This window comes from Cavia porcellus, unplaced genomic scaffold, assembly GCF_034190915.1.
Source record: "Cavia porcellus strain 051 isolate PalLab524CR breed Dunkin Hartley unplaced genomic scaffold, mCavPor4.1 scaffold_18, whole genome shotgun sequence".
In the NCBI taxonomy this organism is placed as follows: Eukaryota; Metazoa; Chordata; class Mammalia; order Rodentia; family Caviidae; genus Cavia; species Cavia porcellus.
Window position 1 is genome coordinate 39,364,917 of NW_026947501.1, and position 19,428 is coordinate 39,384,344.

General features: G+C 41.5%; 2 protein-coding genes across 5 annotated transcripts in view; one reads left to right on the forward strand and one right to left on the reverse strand.

Annotated features, from left to right (window-relative positions):
* Eif2ak3 (eukaryotic translation initiation factor 2 alpha kinase 3) overlaps positions 1-18,156 on the reverse strand; it is a 64,924-nt gene extending 46,768 nt beyond the window's left edge. For 3 of the 4 annotated variants that reach the window (XM_063229698.1, XM_063229699.1, XM_023564748.2), the window contains exons 1-3: positions 17,852-18,156; positions 1,761-1,890; positions 182-276 (exon numbers count right to left, since the gene is read on the reverse strand). In XM_063229698.1, the coding sequence (XP_063085768.1) occupies positions 182-276; positions 1,761-1,890; positions 17,852-18,156 (530 nt within the window). The remainder of the gene's footprint in view (positions 1-181; positions 277-1,760; positions 1,891-17,851) is intronic. The other variant, XM_003468887.4, reaches the window with a different exon arrangement.
* Positions 16,255-19,174, forward strand: LOC106027526 (uncharacterized). Its single transcript, XM_063230332.1, has 3 exons — positions 16,255-16,281; positions 17,869-18,771; positions 19,111-19,174. Exons 1-2 carry the CDS (start codon positions 16,255-16,257, stop codon positions 18,520-18,522), a joined length of 681 nt encoding a protein of 226 aa, XP_063086402.1. The 3' UTR covers positions 18,523-18,771; positions 19,111-19,174.
* Positions 19,175-19,428: the final 254 nt, after the last annotated feature.

The window sequence follows — 19,428 nt, forward strand, 5'->3', positions numbered from 1 at the left end:
GATATTTGCAATTTGTAAGAAAATGTTTGAGTGTAACTAGGTGCTTACAATTAAATACACTCAATAGCACCTGAGTTATTACAACTATTTGCATTCTACTTTGTTACACCATGCAAAATATCTTCACGTGTATGTTTTGGTTTGCAAACACAGGCATGCAAGCAAAACACTGAATAATTACCTCAGATGTAACCAGCTTACAATCTTCTCATTTTGCTGATCATCTTTTATGTCTAGTTCAGAAACAAAGCAAAATACGCAAACCCAAGCGTAATTCTAACAAGACAAAAAAGCCAAAAAATATATCTGGAGTAGCAATTCATTTGAGTCTCATTCAGAAAGTCTGAATTCTAATTCAAGTTTTTAAAATAATTTCAAATTGCTATTTGCATTAGAAAGTCCCAATACAATGGAAGCTCACTATTTTCAAAAAATATTTGGGTACGTGGCCTGATGACCAGCGGGCCTTCTGCCGTTTCCCTCAGTACCCACCTTGGTGCCACTGAAAAGAACTGGGCTGTGTTCACGGAGAGCACAGGGAGTCTACTGCAGCCGGGCTGCAGGGAGCCACTCACTCATTCGAAAGTTCTAGCAGCACCACTCAGGTCACCCTCACACCTCTTATGTTGGGCTTTGTCTTTCCTCAAGTTAATGACAGCAAGAAGCTTTTCAAAAAGAAAGACAGATGATGAAATAAAAGACTATCACAGGGAGTGTAGTGCAGAAGTGACTCCGTATGGTGGGAAGAAGGCAGAGGGCATTCTAAAAAACAGGCAACTGTTCCCTGTTAGCAGTCACAAATCAAAAGATGCATCAACTTTTAAATGATTTAAACAGCACTCAGAAGACTGAGGCAAGAGGATTGCTGCAAGTTCAACAACAGCCTGGGCTACGAAGTGAGCTCAGAGCCATCCTGAACTGCATGGCAAGACCCTGTCTCAAAAAAGACACCCCCGAAAAAGAACGCTGTAAATGATTAAAACAAAATAAAGCTCCAGAAAAGGGGACTTAATCCAGCAGAGCCCAGACTACAGGTGAGGGAAGTAAGGTTCCTATGCCACCCTCCCCTCACTGAGTCCCACCTCTGTGAAGGAGCCAGTATTCCCACTTTATTGATGAGGGCTGGAAGCTCTGAGAGACTAAGCCACCTGCTCAAGTCTCTAGTCCTGAGCCAGAGTAGAAATGGAAGTGGGATCTCTCTGAACCTGCACCTATTTCCTACCATTCTAGAGCTCAAAGATATGACGTACAAATGTTCTGCAAATGATCAAATTTATGAAGAATTCTATTCCAAGAAAGTTTCTAGTGGATTATGCTTACGATTAGGATGTACTTAAGAGACAATGGAGGGAATACTATTTTATGATATTTTGCAGTATGAATCTCTAGTAAAACTCAATTTTTATATATATTTACCTGGTTATTCCTAGAAATCTTGTGGTAAGAAAAATGATGACTGTGTAATAGATCAGGTAATGTGCTGTACTGTCAGAGCAGATAGTGTTCCTCAGTTACTCACTTACACGACCAGCTCATTTAATGCCCAAAATAATCCTACGAAGCCGGTGCTCTTAATCACCCTGTTTTACAGGAGGGGAATGGAAGGACAGAAAGCTGGGTAACTGTCCCAGGGGCTACAGCTGCAGCAAGTCTTAAAATCCCAGGCAACAGGGCCTAAGCCCAAGCTTTATTAGCAAATCCATCAGCAACTGCTGATTATGGCTGGGTTTTCTAGTCAACAGTTAATAAAGGATTCTTACCTCTGGCTTGCTAAGGCTGGATGAAACCAAGGAGCCAGATCCCACGTCCAAATCCCACTGCTTTTTACCATGATTCTCAGCATCCAAGGCAGAAATTCGTCCATCTAAAGTGCTGATAATCACTAATGATCTGTAAATTAAAAATTGGAAAAGATATCTAAGATTCTGGGCATTTATTCCATACACTCGGCAGAAAACTATCCCCACTATTACCATCTGTCTTTACGGGATTTGTTTTTCATTTTTTTTTTGAGACCAGGTCTCCCTATGTAGTGCAGGCCATCCTCAAACTCATGAAGATCCTCCTGCCTCCTCCTAAATGCTGGGATTATAGGTGAGTGCACCACCATGCCTAGACTTCATCTGTCCTTATAACAGGATGATTTCACTACGCTCTTCTTCGGTTTATTGCATGTATGAGAAGTTCCACATTTCCATCCTTCCACATCCAAATTCCTGTGAGAAGCTCAGCACTCTCTGCTCCATCTTCTTTGCCTACCTTTCCCATCTCCTGAAAGCCATTCCCCAGAATTTCTCCCTAAATTTTCAGTTATCTTCTTGCTCTCATTGCAACAGGGCCTCAGTAGGAGCATTACTTCTCTAAAGAAGGAAAGGGACTTTTCTCTCTCCTTTAACCTGGCCTCCTGTGCCCAGGGATGGAGTAGTGCGCTCCTCGTCTCTTCTCTACCATTTCCTGACTGTTTTCTTCCTCTCTCTCTGAAAATTCTCAGGATCAGACTATTTCATCCAGAGTCCCTCCAGGCTTTATGTACTGATCCTCAAGTCACCAGCCCCGTGCCACAGGATTTTACTGCTTCACACACTTCTGCCTCTGGCTTTTCATTATCCACCTCCCTTGCTTAGCCACCCATTGTGGCTTGTGTCTAGATGCCCACCCCACCACCACCAGCAAGCCTCAGGTAGCCATAGATGGAGCTCTTTCAGAGGTAGCTGGATCTAGCGTGTGTGAAAGATTCATGGTGCAATGCTAGAATTGAGGATGACAGGATTAAGGGTGGGTGATTACTAAATCAGTCCGCTGACTGGTAATCCCAGTAACCTGGAAAGAATACAAAAGGGGTAGCAAGAAGCCAACAAAGTCTCTTGCTTGCTTTGCTACTTCTGTCCATCATGAATGGTTTCCTCTCTGTGATGCCTGCCTGCCACCCCACCCTGTGTTGGAGGCAACTGATTATTATGAACTGAAACCTCTACAGACTGTGACCTAAATAAAGATTTCCTTCTTCAACTTTGGGCATCAGGTATTTTGTCATAGCAATGTGAGAAGTAACTAAAACACGACTCCTGGGATAAACCCTGGACTTAACCAAGTGCAACCTCTCCACCCACTGAAACTTCAACATTCCACCCCTGCCACCCAGCTTTGTCTTTTCAGCCCAGTCCACCTCTGCTCCCCCATCTCCAGCAAATCTCTGGCCGCTCGGACAGCAAGCCATAGATCCTAGGAGCTGCACTACCATCTTGCTCTCACTTCTTTCTTAGCTACTTTAAATGCCAGTCCTTCATCCTATCCTAAGCACTAGCTTGCATCCACCCTCCATGTCCTATCCTCTCTTTCACCTGTCACAGTGGACAGGCAGAACTCCAACCCTGGCACAATTCCTGTTCTCCGCTGTCCCGTTCCTGTATCTGTGCAGGTGAATGCAGCTGGAGAAAAACCATCTATGGACTGCTCTCACTTTAACTCATGACCACGCCCTTGAAAGGCCTTGGGGACGTGCAGCACTCAGAACACTTTCTAGTCTACACTCCACCTCGGTGACCGTTCCTTAATCCCCCAGGACCTAACGTGCTTTTTGTCATTTCACAGCATAATCAAGGGAGTGTTACCCCACTTATTCTTTAGAATATTTCTATCGATGAATTATTAATTTTAATTTTGAAGTCTTTTTAAACACTGAGTGCTTAACAAGAAAAAAAATCACAAAAAATAAAATGTTGCATTTTTAATATCTGTTGGCTGCTTAGAAAAAAGCACCAAAAATTTCAACATCAACTGGTTTCTGGTGTATAGAGTTTGTGATCACCAGTAGTGCTCTACAGAAAAAACAATCTTTATTTCAACTGTCACACGTAAGGCAGTCTTCACACATGATAATGGCACATTCCATACATACGCATCGCTTACACTGACAGCACATGTAATAGTTTTCCTGGCCTTTTTGTAGGACATGCTTGATCTGTGGTTAGTCTTTGCATTTTGTTAGAAGGTTCTTACATTATGCAGTGTGTAGGTAACAAAAACACAAAATATTAATAAAATAAAGCATTAAATTCTTAGTATGTATTGCGCATTTAGAATAAACATCCAATATTTTCAAATCAGCCGTGTACTTGCTTACAAAACCTAAAAGATAACATCAGAAGTAAATTTCTATAGGAACTACAATGAAAGTATCAATAGCACTCTACCCAAAAAATTTTTACTTCTATTACCACAACTAATAAGAAAATAAAATGTCAACAAAATACCAAATATGTAATGGGTGCTTAGAATATACATCAACATTTTCACGTCGGCTTCTTACAAAACATAAGAGATAACATCAGAAATAAAAGCCTATGTCAGCCACAATGTAAACACAAACAAAAGTCTACCACAGAAAATCTTTGCTTCAACTCTCTCACCCAAGGCACTCTTCACACAACTGCATGCTCCATGCACAAGTATCACTTGCACTGACAGCATTTCCTACGTGGCAGACCACTCTTTCTTTCTAAATCTTTCTGAAATCTAAAGATTGTACTATGCAACTCTCGGTTTTGAAGCTGTAACATTTCTGTTCTCTGAATCTTTCTGAAATCCAAAGACTACACTATACGATTCTCTGTTTTGAAACTGCAACATTTCTCTTCTCTTCCTGTTTTGTTAGGAACTTTCTATTATGCTGGGATATGCACTTAGCAGTGAAATAAATTAATAAAATATTAAACGTGTAATGAGTGCTTAGAACAAACACCAGCATTTTCATATCAGCTGTTGATATTAGGTTTGCTTAACAAACCTAACAGTTAATTCAGAAATACAAATCAATGTGAACTACAATGAAAATACCAACAGAACCTTATAACAAAAATAATCTTTGCTAGCCAGATGTGGTGGCTGCATGCCTGTTATTCCAGCACTCAGGAGGCTGAGGCAAAAGGATTTCTGTGAGTTTGAGGCCAGCATGGGCTACAAAGTGAGTTCGAGGCCAGCCAGAACTACATAGTAAAACTGTCTCAAAAAAAAACAAACAAAAGTCTTGCTTCAACTGTCACACCCAAGGCAGAATTCACACATGACAACTGCATGTTCCATAAACAAGTATCACTTACACTGATGGCATGTATGCTTTGTTTTCTGTTTTTTCCTGTGGGGCACAGTTGATCTCTTTTTGGTTTCCCTATTATCATAGTAGGTCTTTCAGATACTGCACCTTCCTGTTCATCTGTGAGCTCACCACTGCAGTCCACAATATTTTTTGTGTAGTTTTTCCTCTGCTATAAATGATCTGAGTTCCAGTCCTAATCCTCCCAGAGAATTTCTCTGTGTTATTTTTCACTTGCTGTTTTTGTTGTAAATTATAAAACTATTTACATTTGTTCAGGATTGAGTAAAACACAATCACTAGCCAATGTTCTCTGTTTCATAGTTCAGTGATATCACAGTTGCTACACAACCCATCAAAAACATCTATTCTGCCTTTGGTTTTGTTATATAAAGTTTCGATCTCAGGCTTCTGTTTGGTTGAGGTTTCCCTATCAATATTTTCATCATGGTACAATGCTGACATCTGTAGTACCAGTTTTGTTTTGTTTGTTTATTTGTTTGTTTGACATATACAAGGTCAATGTTAATCTCTCAGAAATCCAAAGATTGTACTATACAATTCTTTGTTTTGAAAATGCAATATTTCATTTGGAACTTCTGCTTTTTTTCTGCATATGGTTCCTGGAATAGTCAACTTATGCTCTGTTAGGAAAATGTAACATCAGTTGGAAACCAGTAAATCAACTGTCAAATGTCACATTCAGATTAGTTTGGGAGACAATGTCATTCTGTACAAATAAGAACTTGATGGCTTAGTTTCAGGATAAATTTCTTTTTTTCACTTTTTTTTGGGGGGGTGGGGGGGGTGGTAACAGGATTGAACTCAGGACCTCGCACTTGCCAGGCAGGTGCTTGTGCCACTGAGCTAAATCCCCAGTCCCCAGGATAAATTTCTAACTGAAAGCATAACAAAGTTTTTGTACCTGTAAGGGCATAAATTTTTATGCCATATTTTGATCCCTTGCTTTTCCATAAACTTTTACATTCCTGTGATTACCATGAGAAGTCCCTGCAGGAGACCTATAAATGCTTGCAGTTCAGCTAGTGAGGTGTCATAATAAACACATTTTTGATTTGTGCATACTGAACATTTTACTTGCATCTCCAGCTCTGTGTATTTCACAGCATCTTGTAGCATTTTGTCTGTTACAGTTTCTAACACTGAATCGCAGTGTTGGCATGCGTCCAATACATTTTGCTCTTGCCAAGGCTCTCACTGTATTTACAGACCTAGTTCTAACACTGGATTGTCCTATCTGGTCATGTGAATCGAGGGCTGCATTCCTTGTGTCCATATTAGTTGATTCTTGCTCCATGTCACTATCACAGGAACTCTGGTGCACGTTGTCATCCTTGTTGCCATTGTCATCGTCATCATCCACTCACATCACTCTTCTATGAAAGCATGTATTTTACCATAAATGGATCACCTTTATAATCCATGCATGAGTAATCTGATCATTCACTTCTGACCTTCTCAAAACTTTCAAATCTGTTTTTTTATATGCCATTGTACTGAACTGGGCTACTTCTACCAGAAAAAAAATCAAAATAAAACTTTTTAAAAAGCAAATCCTAGTCCGGGATTTAGCTCAGTGGCATGAGCACTTGCCTGGCAAGTGTGAGGTCATGAGTTTGATCCCCAGCACCACCAAAAACAAAACAAAACAAGTCCTAGAGTGGTGTGAATATATTACACCTGGAATGCTCACCTAAACATATGCTAGAACTGTTCCATGGAGCATAACATGAGTGTAAATCCTGGTTTGATACTTTTGTACACATTCATTCATCTTGCCTTTCATCATACTAACACAAAGATTGCATCCTTTATCCCTCAGAGAAAGGTACTGAGCCACAAAGTCAGAGACTATTACATTAAAGTAAAAATTTAGAAGGGTAAGGGGTGTGTATGTGGCATCCTCTGTTATGCTTGGAAGATTTAAACCTGGTACCAGTGCTTCCAAGCTCACAAATCTCAGGCATTGTGTTTCCCATGGGAAAAGGGAGATAATCACAAGTTTGCTTTCCACCGCCACTGCTGTCCAGTTACCCACATCTGGACTCTGATGTCTCTTCTCAGAGTACAACCAAACTGTCCACTGTCTCATCCACTCCCAACTCCTCCCATTAAGCAGCAGATATTTCCCTCACACATTCTCCAACACCTCCTTTCTGCAGATGTCTCCTCTTACTCCACACAACTGCTCCCTCTCCCAGCAGCACATGTCTAGATTCAGTGAAAATACACATGTTGAAAGGTGATGCTCAGCGTGAGAAATTAAGAAGCACGGCCTTCGAGAGGTGATTAGGTCATAAAAGTGGAGCCTACATGAGTGACATCAGTACCCTTATAGAAGTGGTCCCAGAGACTCCTTCATCAGTCTACCACGTAAGGACACAGAGGATGTCCTCTATATAGAATGCTCCTCCTGAGTCATCAAATATGCTGGTGCCGTGACATTGGACTTCCCAGACTCCAGAACTATGAGGAAATAAAGTTTCAAGCCACCCAAAGGCACAGAATTTTGTTACAGCAGGCTGAACAGGTAAAAATAGTATCCCAAGCTGTTATTTTCTCCCAATATAAAAACCAAACCAGATCTAAAAAATAAACCAAATCAGACCTAATGAATCCCAGTTCCCGCTATAGCTTCTAATACAGCTGTTACATATTTTTATGTCTTCAAATCCTCCCCTTCATGCCCCTCTGGACTATTTCTAATCAGCATTTCTGATTATAGTTCTTTTTTCTTTGTCTTTTTGAGAAAGGGTCTTACTATTCAGTTCTGGCTGACCTTGTACTCACTTTGTAGCCCAGGCTGGCCTCAAACTCACAGCCATCCTCCTGCCTCAGCCTGAGTGCTGGGATTACAGGACTGCGCCACCACACCCAGCCTGATTATGGCTCTGATTCGAGTCACCAATGACACTCTCATTGATAAACACGGGGTCTAGCCTCAGCTCTCACTTCAAGACTGTCCACAGTACTCAAACAGCCCTTCCCCTGCCCTCCACGAAACACACTTTCTGTGGCTTCCAGGATACCACACTGCACTCACCTGTGTTTTGCTTTTATTTCTCTCTCCTCTCCCCAGTTTGAAGGTATTTTTTCTTAGTTTCATTTTCTAGTTTCTCGTCATCTTTCCTCCCTCTTAAAATAGTCTATACCTACATGTCATTTTCTTTGTGATCTCATCTCCTCTCATAGCTATAAATACATCTGTGTATATGCTGGCAACTCCCAAATTTATAACTCTAGTTCCAGACTTCTCCCTGGAACTCTAGTTCCAGACCAGGGCATTCATATCTAACTTCCTACTACATTTAAATTGCGGGACAGGCTTCTCAAAGCTTGTAGCATCCCATGTCAATAAGCCCCCTACAGGGATGTCCTCGAATTCAAATATATGGCACAGGATTTCCCTCAGGAAAACTTTACAGCTACTGTCCCTGCTGCCTGGAATACACCCCCAGATTCCTGCAGGCTCCCATAACTATTTGTTAAATCAAAGGATAAGTCAGTCAGTTGTTCTAGAATTTGTTATTCTTATTTGTCTGTTTTTAAAGACCATACGAATTCCAAGTATGTATAGCTTCTAAACTGAAACTTTGCCTTTCATTACACTTGAGGTTCAATGTGTATGAATTTGAAGCAAACTTACAAATGACCCACAATAATTAGTTAAGGTAAACCTATCTGAAACCTTTCAAAGAACAACTTACGAAATAATCATATAAAATCATTAACAGTTCCCATACTATCCACTAATTCACATTTTGAATTTCTCAAATGATAACTCAGCCTAATTTGTGAAAAGACTTTGCCACACTACACACACTAGCAATTTAGATGACAAACAAGAGAGAGAACAGTCCCTTCCTGTATAATCTCCTGTTTCCTATCAAATCTAATGGAAGCAAGAGGAGCAAGATATCCTGAATAAGGAAACTTTTATAATAAAAGGTATAAAAATTCATACTTTAGGCATGCCACTTTACAAATAAAAACAGAAGCCAGTCAAGTTAGAGACTAATTGTCAAATCAAGTTAACTCTCCTCTAGTTCCATCATAGAAATGCTATTTGTTCTGTTCAAAATCATTACTAGCCAGGGATTTAGCTCAATGTCTGCCTGGAAAGTGCAAAGCTGTGAGTTTGACCCCTGGTACCAAAACAAAAAACAAAAAACAAACACAAAAAACAAAATCATTAATCACAAATACAATGACTGAATGAAAAAACTTCAGTTGACACTAAAGCTCTAGTTGCTTTGCAAACAGTACTAACCCATGAAAACTTAAGGGAACTAGATCTTTTGAACACTTTAGATACTATTTTTCAAACAACTCATAATCAACATTGTCTATTTATTATCTTAGGTTTTCTATTTACAACAACAAAGAAAGCTCTACTCTCTCTGGGTTTCATGAGTTGTGTACTACAGGCTTATTCAGAGAAGAATGACAAAGGTCTAACTCTGACTTTCCAAAAAAGAAACAAAAATTCAACAATAAAATATGGATATAAATGTTAAATGTTTACAAGGATATATTTTAATAAGTAATCTGAAGATAACATTCAACTTTTCTTTCATTGAAAACCTATCATGGCGGTATATTTAACTGAGTCAAATGTGCTTTAGCCAATCTCTTGTTTTTAAAATAAGGCATTTTCACTAAGTACTACATTTAGCAAGCATGTGCAAGTTTGAGCAGTATTTCAAAATATAAATGTGGGCAGCAATAATTAAGTGCATCGATGTCTTAACCGCTATTGATACTTACTGACAATCAAGCTGGTTCTTAGATTTGAGTGGGGTGCCCTAAATTATTTTAACCCCTTTTAACTGAGTAACAACAAATGGTCTCACAGGCTCTTCTAAGTGTCAAAAAATAAAAATAAAAAATTCCCTCCCTTCATCCCCTCTTGTGTTCTGGGCTTGGAGTCTTCACTGTGGCTCGGCAGGGCAAACCTATGGGCACCTGATCACAGTCTACAAGCGAGAGATTCACAGACTCTGGAACAACATCAATCACAAACACTGCTGAAAACACTGAATGCATAGTTACTGTGAGGACAGCAGTAAAACATGGCATAACGATAAAACACAGGGAAAAGATAAACCACTGTGACTCCCCGGGATGGCCCTAGTTTGGTTTCCAGGAAAGAGATGAAAAACCCTTAGTTTATTCAAGAGTCAAAGGACACAGAAAGGCAGGGTCTCCACAGGGAAGGTGGAGAACCTTGAAGTTAGACTGGGTGACCACTCAGATAATGCATCCTAACAAACACCCCAAGTGTGTTTCATGATACATACAACCAGTCATGTAAACAGTGATCAGGCTCAAAGGCCATTTCCTTAGAAAAACAGTAACAATGTATTATTTATCACCTGGAAAAAGAGGGTATACTGAACAACTGTGTTGGGCAACCCTCTTTAAAGCAGAACCCTTGCTTTAGTTTATGGGAGCAAGTGTTTCACTGATTGCACAGCAAGCCATGTGGCCCATCCTCAGGCTGCTCACAGGAAGGGCTTTCTGTGGCTTCCTCTCTGCCAGGCCCCACACCATGCATCAAATTTGTTCTCGAAGAAGCCACGGTGACAGCAGCCAGAGAACACTCAGGACACTGCTTCCTTGCTTTGTACAGGACCAGTCCTTCATGAGTCTCATGGTGACCCACACAAATCTCAGTTTCTACCCAGCAGGCATTTTCCCGGTTTACACTGCCTGTTCTTCCCACAGGGCCAATGTCCTGTACAGCTTCGGCTCCTTCTGTAACCCAGCAGTCCTAGACCTATGCAGTACCTGCAGTTCAATACCACTGTCCTCCTGAGCTCAGCATCTGCAGCAGGCTCTGCCATTATCACCAGGACACGCTCAGAAAAGTAAACTTCTTACCCGGGGCCTCTTTCTCCAACTTCTTTCTCCCTTCGTAGCTTCTACCCTGTACCTAATGTTTAGATCAGACATCAGCATGGCCTGCTTCCTCAGTGTTCGCACTTAGATAACGGCCATGTTCTCTGAAGCTGCTCTTAAATCTATTCCTTCTGCAGCAGCGCTGCCACAGCTCTGACACAGTCTTCCTTCTCATCAGAACACCCTGAAAGAGTCTCTGGCTGGGGGTTTAGCTCAGTGGCATAAGTGCCTGCCTTGCAAGCAGGCAGTCGTGAGTTTGATCCCTGGTACTGATAAAATCCAAAAAGACCAAAAAAAAAGGAAGAGTCTCTGAAATATTTTCCTGCTGCATGTCTCTTTCTCTGTTCTTTCAATAGTCTTGTTCTTGTTTGTTTTTGGGGGGTCTCATTATGCAGTTCAGGCTGGCTTGAACACAGTGATTCTCCTGCCTCAGTCTCCCAGAGTACTGAGATCACAGTCATTTGTCACCATGCTTGACTACAAGGGTCTTGTTTCCATGGTGATGATCTTGGGCACTCCCTGTGCCCACTGAGAAGGGGCCCACTGCCTGGTATGGCACATAGAGCCTCTCCCAGTCTGGGTTCAGTGTTCTCTCCTAATCTCACGCTCTACCTTTTCTGCCAATCTAGCTCCCTCTCCTGCACTCCCTTCACCCCACAGCACACACACTACTTCTCCAGGTTTCTAACCTTTCCAACAAAGTTCTTTCATTTATTTACATTTTGTTCCCTGCCTTAAAATAATACACTTGCCAAAGGAACACTGCTTATAATGAATTCTTCTATCTTTAAGAATAAATCTAAATGTTTAGGATTTCTGGAAAGAAATAAGCATAACTATTACCTAAGGAATGATAAAATACTTATTCAAAGTAAAGAAATAAGACTTCAAATTAGCATATTGGGGCTGGAGAGTGTGGCTCAGCGGTAGAGTTCTTGCCTTGCATGTACAAGGCCCTGGGTTCAATCCCGAGCAGCATGAGCACAAAAAAATTAAATTAGCATATTAAAAATCCTGCTTATTCAAAACACTGACAGTGTCAGTCCTCTTAATGCAGCTCAGTGGTAAAGTACCTGCTTAACATGTACGAGGTGCTCGGTTCAATGCCAGCACCATTAATAAATGAGTAAGTAACATGAGCTCCCTCTACACAGATTTATAGAAGTCCAGGAGCTTTGGCATAGGAACTGCTGCTCGGTGCCCCCGCGTGGAATTTCCTCTGTGTCCCTAGCTATGTGGTCTTTCACACTTTTCACATTCAAGCACTTGATATTTCTATTCTCTTCACCTTCACAGTTCTTTTCTGACAACTATTAGCCATTCTAATATAATTAACTTTTTTTGTTTTGAGACAAGGTTTCACTATGCAGTTCAGGCTGACTTGAACTCACTCTGTAGCACAGGTGGCCTCAAACTTGCAGCCATCCTCCTGCCTCAGCCTCCTGAGTGCTGGGATTACAGGTGTACAGTTAACTCTTTAACACAATTATCTCCCTGTCAGACTTGGAACTTCTCTAGTAAAAGACATTTACCTACTCTTAGAACCCAACACTATACAGAATCTAGCCCTCAATAAACTGCAGTAAATGTATACCCACATAAAACAAAAACAGGCTGAAACATGAAGAGATGACTTACCTTCAATCATGCACCACCTAAGTTCTGGACAAAAGAGGAAAGTCAGATCTCCTAACTCAAATTCTGTTATTCTGTCAACTATAAATTTGCATAAACTTGCCTCAGTTCATACATGCAGTAAATTTTGAACAAAGGTCCCCTAACTCTATTATTCTGTAAACTCTTAAGTTTGCATAAATGGCAACCACCGTATTATTATAATGTGCTGCATTTTATTCCTTCCAGAAATCTCATCAACATGTCATTTATCTTGTAATTGCTCTGATTATGCCCTCAACTGAGCAGAAATGACCTCATGCCACAATGAATACACAAATTTTAGAGAACTGTTTGCTCTGACTTAAGTCACCCAGAACACTGGCCAGCTTACATCTATTGGATTCTGGTTAAGTGTACACTAAATTCCTTCACAAGGTCATTTAAAAATTTCCCCTGAGAAGGAACAGAAGCAGGTAACAGGCGTGAACAGGTCCTACACTAACGACTGCTTATTTTAAATTTTTACGTCCCTTTTCTTTTAAGGAAAAAACATTCAAAGCTGAACATGTGATTTCGCTACATCTGTTTTTTTTTTTTAACGTACCAAAGAATTCTGCACCTAAACATATGCTCTCACTGAAGAAAGCATATGTTCTTATCTAAAAAAAAAAAACTAATACTAACTGGACTTTGTCTTAGTCTTCACCTACTAAGTAAATCTTTAAATTAAACCTGCTTTATTTAACCATCTCACAAGGTTAGCCACACCCCAAACCACAACAAATAAGACAGCCAGCATGGCAGCGCACACTTGTGATTCCAAAGCTCAGGAGGCTGAGCCAGAAGGATCACTGGGAGTTCGAGGCCAGCTCTGCTATAAAGTGAGTTCAAGGCCAGCTTGAACTACACAAGTGAGCTCCTGTCTCAAAAACCAAAAAAAAGTCAAATATATAAATATCAAGCATACTGGGTCACTCTGACATATTGATTAGACTGTTAAAAAAAGTATCTCAATTTTTCAATGTTATGGGTAACACGCAAATGACACATTTGTACATCCTCCCCATTCCTCCACCCCTGTTAAAACATTTCTGGAAACATTTCTATTGTATTCTATGAAACATTTTAAATCAAAATCATTACTTATAAATACAACTGGGTTTAAAAAATGCATTTGATTTCTTTCTTGGTACAGTGTTCACCTCTGTAACTTACAAGTTTTATGTGTTTGTTTTCAGTGCTGGGAATAATCTCTAATACATACATATAAGCAGCTCTCTTATAAAAAGCAAGGAGATGGAGTTCACAGATAATAATGAGAGAATGAGGCACAAGGTAACTACTGCGCACAGCAACTGACAGAGTGAGGCTCCTTTGGCCAAATGTCCAGGAGCACACAGAGCTGGGCTCCTATAAAGGGCTGTCTCCTGTCCCCGTCACATACACACAGCACTGGGGCATTAATCAAGCTAAAGACAAGTACAGACAAGGATCATCCATTACTCGCAAGTATATATATTTTGGCTTACCAATCTGCTTTAAAAGTGATTTGTAAATTGTTCTTGAAATATGGATTTTGGTTAACCAGAGCCTGCACAGAGATGGGTGTAGGTGATTGACCTCCCTTTCAGCACCTGATTCTGAGATGCTTTATTATTCAGTGCTCCACCAGTGGTTAAAATATGAGGAAGGATAATTTCTGTACCTTGTTTCACATCGGCTATTGGTTAAAGGAAAGAGAAAGCTTATATTTGCAAAGTATTTTCAAAGTATTTTCATTTATGCCAAAAAATTCAAGATTACACATGCACAAACTGAAGAAGCATCAGAGATCAATGTCAGATTTATTAGTATTTTTGTTAAGAGAGAAATTAGACACTGAGATAAAAGGAGATACATTTTGCAAGTCAGTGTACGGCCAAGATAAAACTAGTTCTTTACAACTTCGGAGGTGGTCAGATTATCTTCAGGGTGAATATGTCCAACTTACTGCAAGAAGCCCAAGCAATACTCTGCAACTTGTGATCAGTGCTGGAGTTAGCAACCTGGTAATAAAACTTATCCCAACACCCATAAAACCTAACACTGAGGTAAGAGTGAGGCTTTCTCCCAAATGTTCTACAAAGAATACATCATTTACAATTCAACTACATGTAATATTTAACAGGAGAAACACTTGACAGGTACTTTTTTTTGAACAAAGAAAGAATTTATTCACTCATTCACATGCTTGAGATCCAGAATGAGCATTCTAAATGAACCCAACAAATAGCCAAATGTTCTATGAAGACAAAAAAAGCAAATAATGAACTGGCTAAGGCTCAACTTGTTTAAGTAACAAAAGACAGCACACAAAAGTAAAGATCTTACTTTCTCATCTCCCTTAACTGTGTTATAAGTACAGTACAGTAGTTCCTCACAGCTGTTTGTAATAAACGCTTGGTTAACTCAAATCTGTTCCTCTAATCCTCCTTCTTGAAACAAACAGGATATTGGTCTATTATTTTGGAACTCACAGTCTCTGGTTTTTGACTTTTTTTTAAGAGCCTTTGTGTGGGGGGGACTTTGAAACTTTGCATATTTATCTGTCAAGGACTATCAAATTACTTCCCAAAGATTTCTCATATATTGCACACTAAGTTTCATATTGCAGGCAGATCCCTAAATTAGGTCCTATTTGTTCCCAGCCAATTCTGTCTGCCAGAGATCACTCATTCTTTATAGGCAAAATTCATCTATGTCCTCTCTTCTCTCTGAGAAAGAAGTAATCCTCCTCTTAGCAAGCAGATCCTCTCCAACTACCTTCATTTCCTCCTTTCACTCTATAAATAAGATCTGGTCCTTTGCCCTAAAACTGCCTCCCATCAGTGAGGAAAGGAAGGAGTGGGGCAGAAAGGGATGAATCATTAACCTCTTGCAATCTGTCTTTTTATTTCTGCAGCATTACTTAAATTCTTTCTTATGCGTGCTCAGCACCAAATCTTTATTTCCTCCCAGTTTTCACCCTACACCTCCCATCTAGCAGATGTATTTGTTTCTTCCGCTGGTTCACCCTCTTCCCTAACAGACAAAGACGTTTCTCGTGTTTTCTCTTGGGTCCCTCTTTCTCGCAACCTCAGTTGTGTACCCCAACCTTTCTCCAGTCTGTCACTCATTTCTACCAGCCACCAAGTGTCTCCCTCTGGACATCTTCTTGCCTGCATGTCCAACACCAAACCCTGATCTTTTCTTCCCTGCTCCCCAAACTCTTGCTTTTCCTATATATGCTTTCAACTCTTGGCTGCTTCATCTCAATTTCTAGACAAGTGCCAAGAGAAAAGGAATCAATTCATTTGCCAGGAACAAAGATTTTGCCTTGATGTCTCTCAAATCTGTCACCTGTTTTATACTGCATAACACTGAGCCTCTCTGAAGGGCAAGAAAACTCTCCTTTTGGTATCTCTTCTTTACCTTGAGTTTTCAGTACTGTTGCTAGAGAACTATTCCTTACGCATAAGTTTGATCAGGCCTAGCATTCAAGATCCTCTATGTAGCATCTCTCAAATTGATGTGCATGTGAATCAATAGTGACTTTGCTAAAATGCAGGCGCTTAGCCAGTGGTTCGTGAGCCAGAGGTTCTAACATGTTTGATGATGATGATGCTAACAGTGTAACAACACACACACACACACACACACACACACACTCCAGTCTATTTTTCCAGCCTCCTCTTCTATTCCTCCCTGCACAGAATACACATCTGTACCGCTCACATACACACAGGTCACACACACACAGGTACAGACAAAATGTTCTCAAATATAATTACAATTTCTGGGTTTGCTGATGTTTCCAGTCCAATGTCTACCAGAATTCTAACTATTTCTCAAGAGTCAGCTTTTCTGCTCCAGCCTTTTTCTTATCTTATAACCTACTCCATCCTCATAACCAACCCAGTGAACACAAAAATCTTGGGGCAGCCAGGGTTATATTTGCGCTGCTTCTGCTCTGTAATGCCATTAGAAGTCTCTCATTTCTTCCCCACTGCTGGACTGCACATTCCTGCTGGATTTCAGGATTTACCTGCCCAACCTCGGTAATCCCAAGGGCATTGTGGACTCCAGTACCTGCTAAAACAGATGTGCACTGGGAGGCAAACAAAACATCTTATTCTACTTCATCATCCAGCAGCTGTCTCAGAAGTTTAAGAAAAACAATATTCTTCCAGAAGAGCTGACTCATTAGCAGACCTAAGAAAATGCTGCTAGATTCTTGTTGCCTAAAAAAAAGTTCAATATAAACATTCAAATGGCACCTAGAGAATTTCAGTATTTACACTTACAGTGCTCTCCAGGTATATAGATTTATGTTCTTATATTTATCTAAAATTTAAATCTAACTTATGATGATCTAGTTATTACTGTAAGCTTTAAATACTTTGTAATCCAGATTCTGACTCTTCCTGGCTTGATATACCTAATGTTCTGTTCTCATTCCATTTCTTAAATAAAACATCACTTTTTCCCTAGCTGGGCTATCTGCAAAATATTTTACAGCGACATGTCTTATACTCACATCCAAACTTTGAGAAGTGCTTTAAAACATGCACCTTGAAATGGTGTGCTTAAAAAGGCTAAGAAACCCAATTAAGATAACCCTAAACTACATGTTCATATAGTAAACTCCTTCAATATCAAAGAACTGCCAGTATTCAAGAATCTATAACCAGAGTTCTTAAACTTCTGAGTATTTTGGAATTATCCAGACAGCTGTTAAACATGCAGATTCCAGATTCTTATCCAGAAAAATGTCGATTCCGTAAAGTTAGGGTGGAGCCCAGAAACCTGTACATTAACCAGCATCCCCAGGTGATTCTGATGCAGGTGTTCCGCAGATCTCAATTAGAGAAATACAGTTCACTGCCCGCGTCCAGGGGCACTAGAGTTGTTTTTAAAGGAAAATATAGGCATGCCATCTCTTTCGACAGGCCTTTTTCAAAACTGCTGTTACATCACCCAAGTAAAGGGTGATTCACATAAAGAAAAATAAAGAATCTGTTGCTCGCAGATTGAACGAAAGCCTGAAACAAACAACTAAAAACAACTAAAAGTGTCATCTCAAACCTCTGTACACCCTTTTCCAAGCTGGTCTCTCCGAAGGGCCGAGGGTGAGAAGGTGTCACTGTCCCCTAGCCACCACATGCGACCCTTGCCCTCTCGGCTCGGGGGCGCCTCACTCACCTGCCGCGCGGCCTCAGCTCGGCGTCGTCGTCCTCGGGGTCTGGTGGCTCCTGCTCGCCCGCCGCTGCCGGCAGCGCCTCGGCGTCCTCCACAGTCACCTCGGCTGCGGCCACGGCCCCCGCAGCCGGCCCTCGCGCGGCCGAGGTAGGAGCGGCCGCGGCCCCCAGGCCGAACGCTGCCTCTGCCGTCGGGGCCGGCAGGTTGCGGGCGCGCCCAGCCGCCACCGTCCCAGTCGCCAGCCCCAGCAGCAGCTGGAACATCAGCAGTGCCCGCGCCAGCGGCCCCGGGCGGGCGGCGCGCTCCATCAGCGGCCGGCCCCGCGCGCGGGCATGGAGGCGCAGCCGCCGGCGCCCGCTTTTCCCGCCGCTCCAAGACTCCGACCCCGGAGAGGACGCCTTAGCGAGCCCGCTGCCTCCCGGATAGACTGGACAGCCTGCCGCGTTCCCCTGGCCACGTCTCAGCCCGGCCTCCGCCGCCACCACCTGAGTGACAGCGTCCCGCGGACATCGCCCATTGAGCAAATGTTCCGCGCAGCTTCTCTCCGATTGGCTGAGGATCCTGCCACTCTGAAAAAGGCGGGGATTTCCCCGGTGGTCAACATCACACTTTCCAATCAAATCGTATTTTCATTCCTCGAAGCCTTGCCCTTTTCCGGACGCGGCTACCAATGAGAAACGCCCCTCCCCAGAGTCTTCTCACTTGATTGGTAAACTCTGCGATTCCCGGACTACCCAGACTGGCCATCCTGGAAGTTGGCCTCGCCCATCAAAGCGTGGCGCTGGAGAAGACTTGAAGGTTATTGGTGGAAATGAATGCCCTTCAAACATCTGCGCTAACTGCTTTTTGATTGGTTGGAAGCTGCACCTAATACGTGGCGGATTTTGACTGTGAAGAGGACGGTCCCCTGGGGCCCAGAGTGGGTGAGTACTAAGTGGTGGGGAGGAGACCGACCTTAAAGGGACTGCTGTTATGGCAATTCTAAAGCAGAGTCTATTTGGAAAGGCAAAAGCAAAGTAGAAACAAGTAAGTTACCGCACAAGTCTTATTATCCGCAGAAGTGGCTGGAAGGGATGAGACAAGTTGAGGAGAGGATCCCAGTGTTAGAGATAACTTGACACAATGGATAATCCAAGCCACCGGAAGAAGCCCAGCCAGGTGCACTTACATAATTTGTCCAAGGTCGCATAAGTAGCTATAGAAACATGACTGTAATTCGAGGTTTTTGCCTGTTGTCTGACTTGCTTCTCTCCTCTTTATAGGATTCTAGAGAAGAGAGAGAAATGAATTGCAAAGGGCCCTAGTAGAGAAGACTTAAATCTTTAGGTAAGACATTTGAACTCTTCTTGCAGCAGTTAAGAACACTCTAAAGATTTTTGAGCACGTGATAAATCGATAAGAACTGCATCCATCAGTGGTATATTTAGAAGAATATGGAAGATGAGACTCATCAGAACCTTGTGAAGATTTAACCGTTTGTGTGCAAATCTACATTATTCTTCATCTGCACATGCAATCATGTTCTATTTTCTCCCATCTCAAAGCAAAACAAAATTACCTCACCATGTAGCTCTTACCAC

What these genes read in the sequence shown, in the direction of transcription:
- LOC106027526 (XM_063230332.1), top strand. Translation starts at nt 16,255, where the DNA reads ATGTTTGATGATGATGATGCTAACAGT. An exon ending in ATGATGATGATGCTAACAGT is followed by an intron (nt 16,282 to 17,868) that starts GTAACAACACAC and finishes GCGCGGCCTCAG; the next exon opens with CTCGGCGTCGTCGTCCTCGG.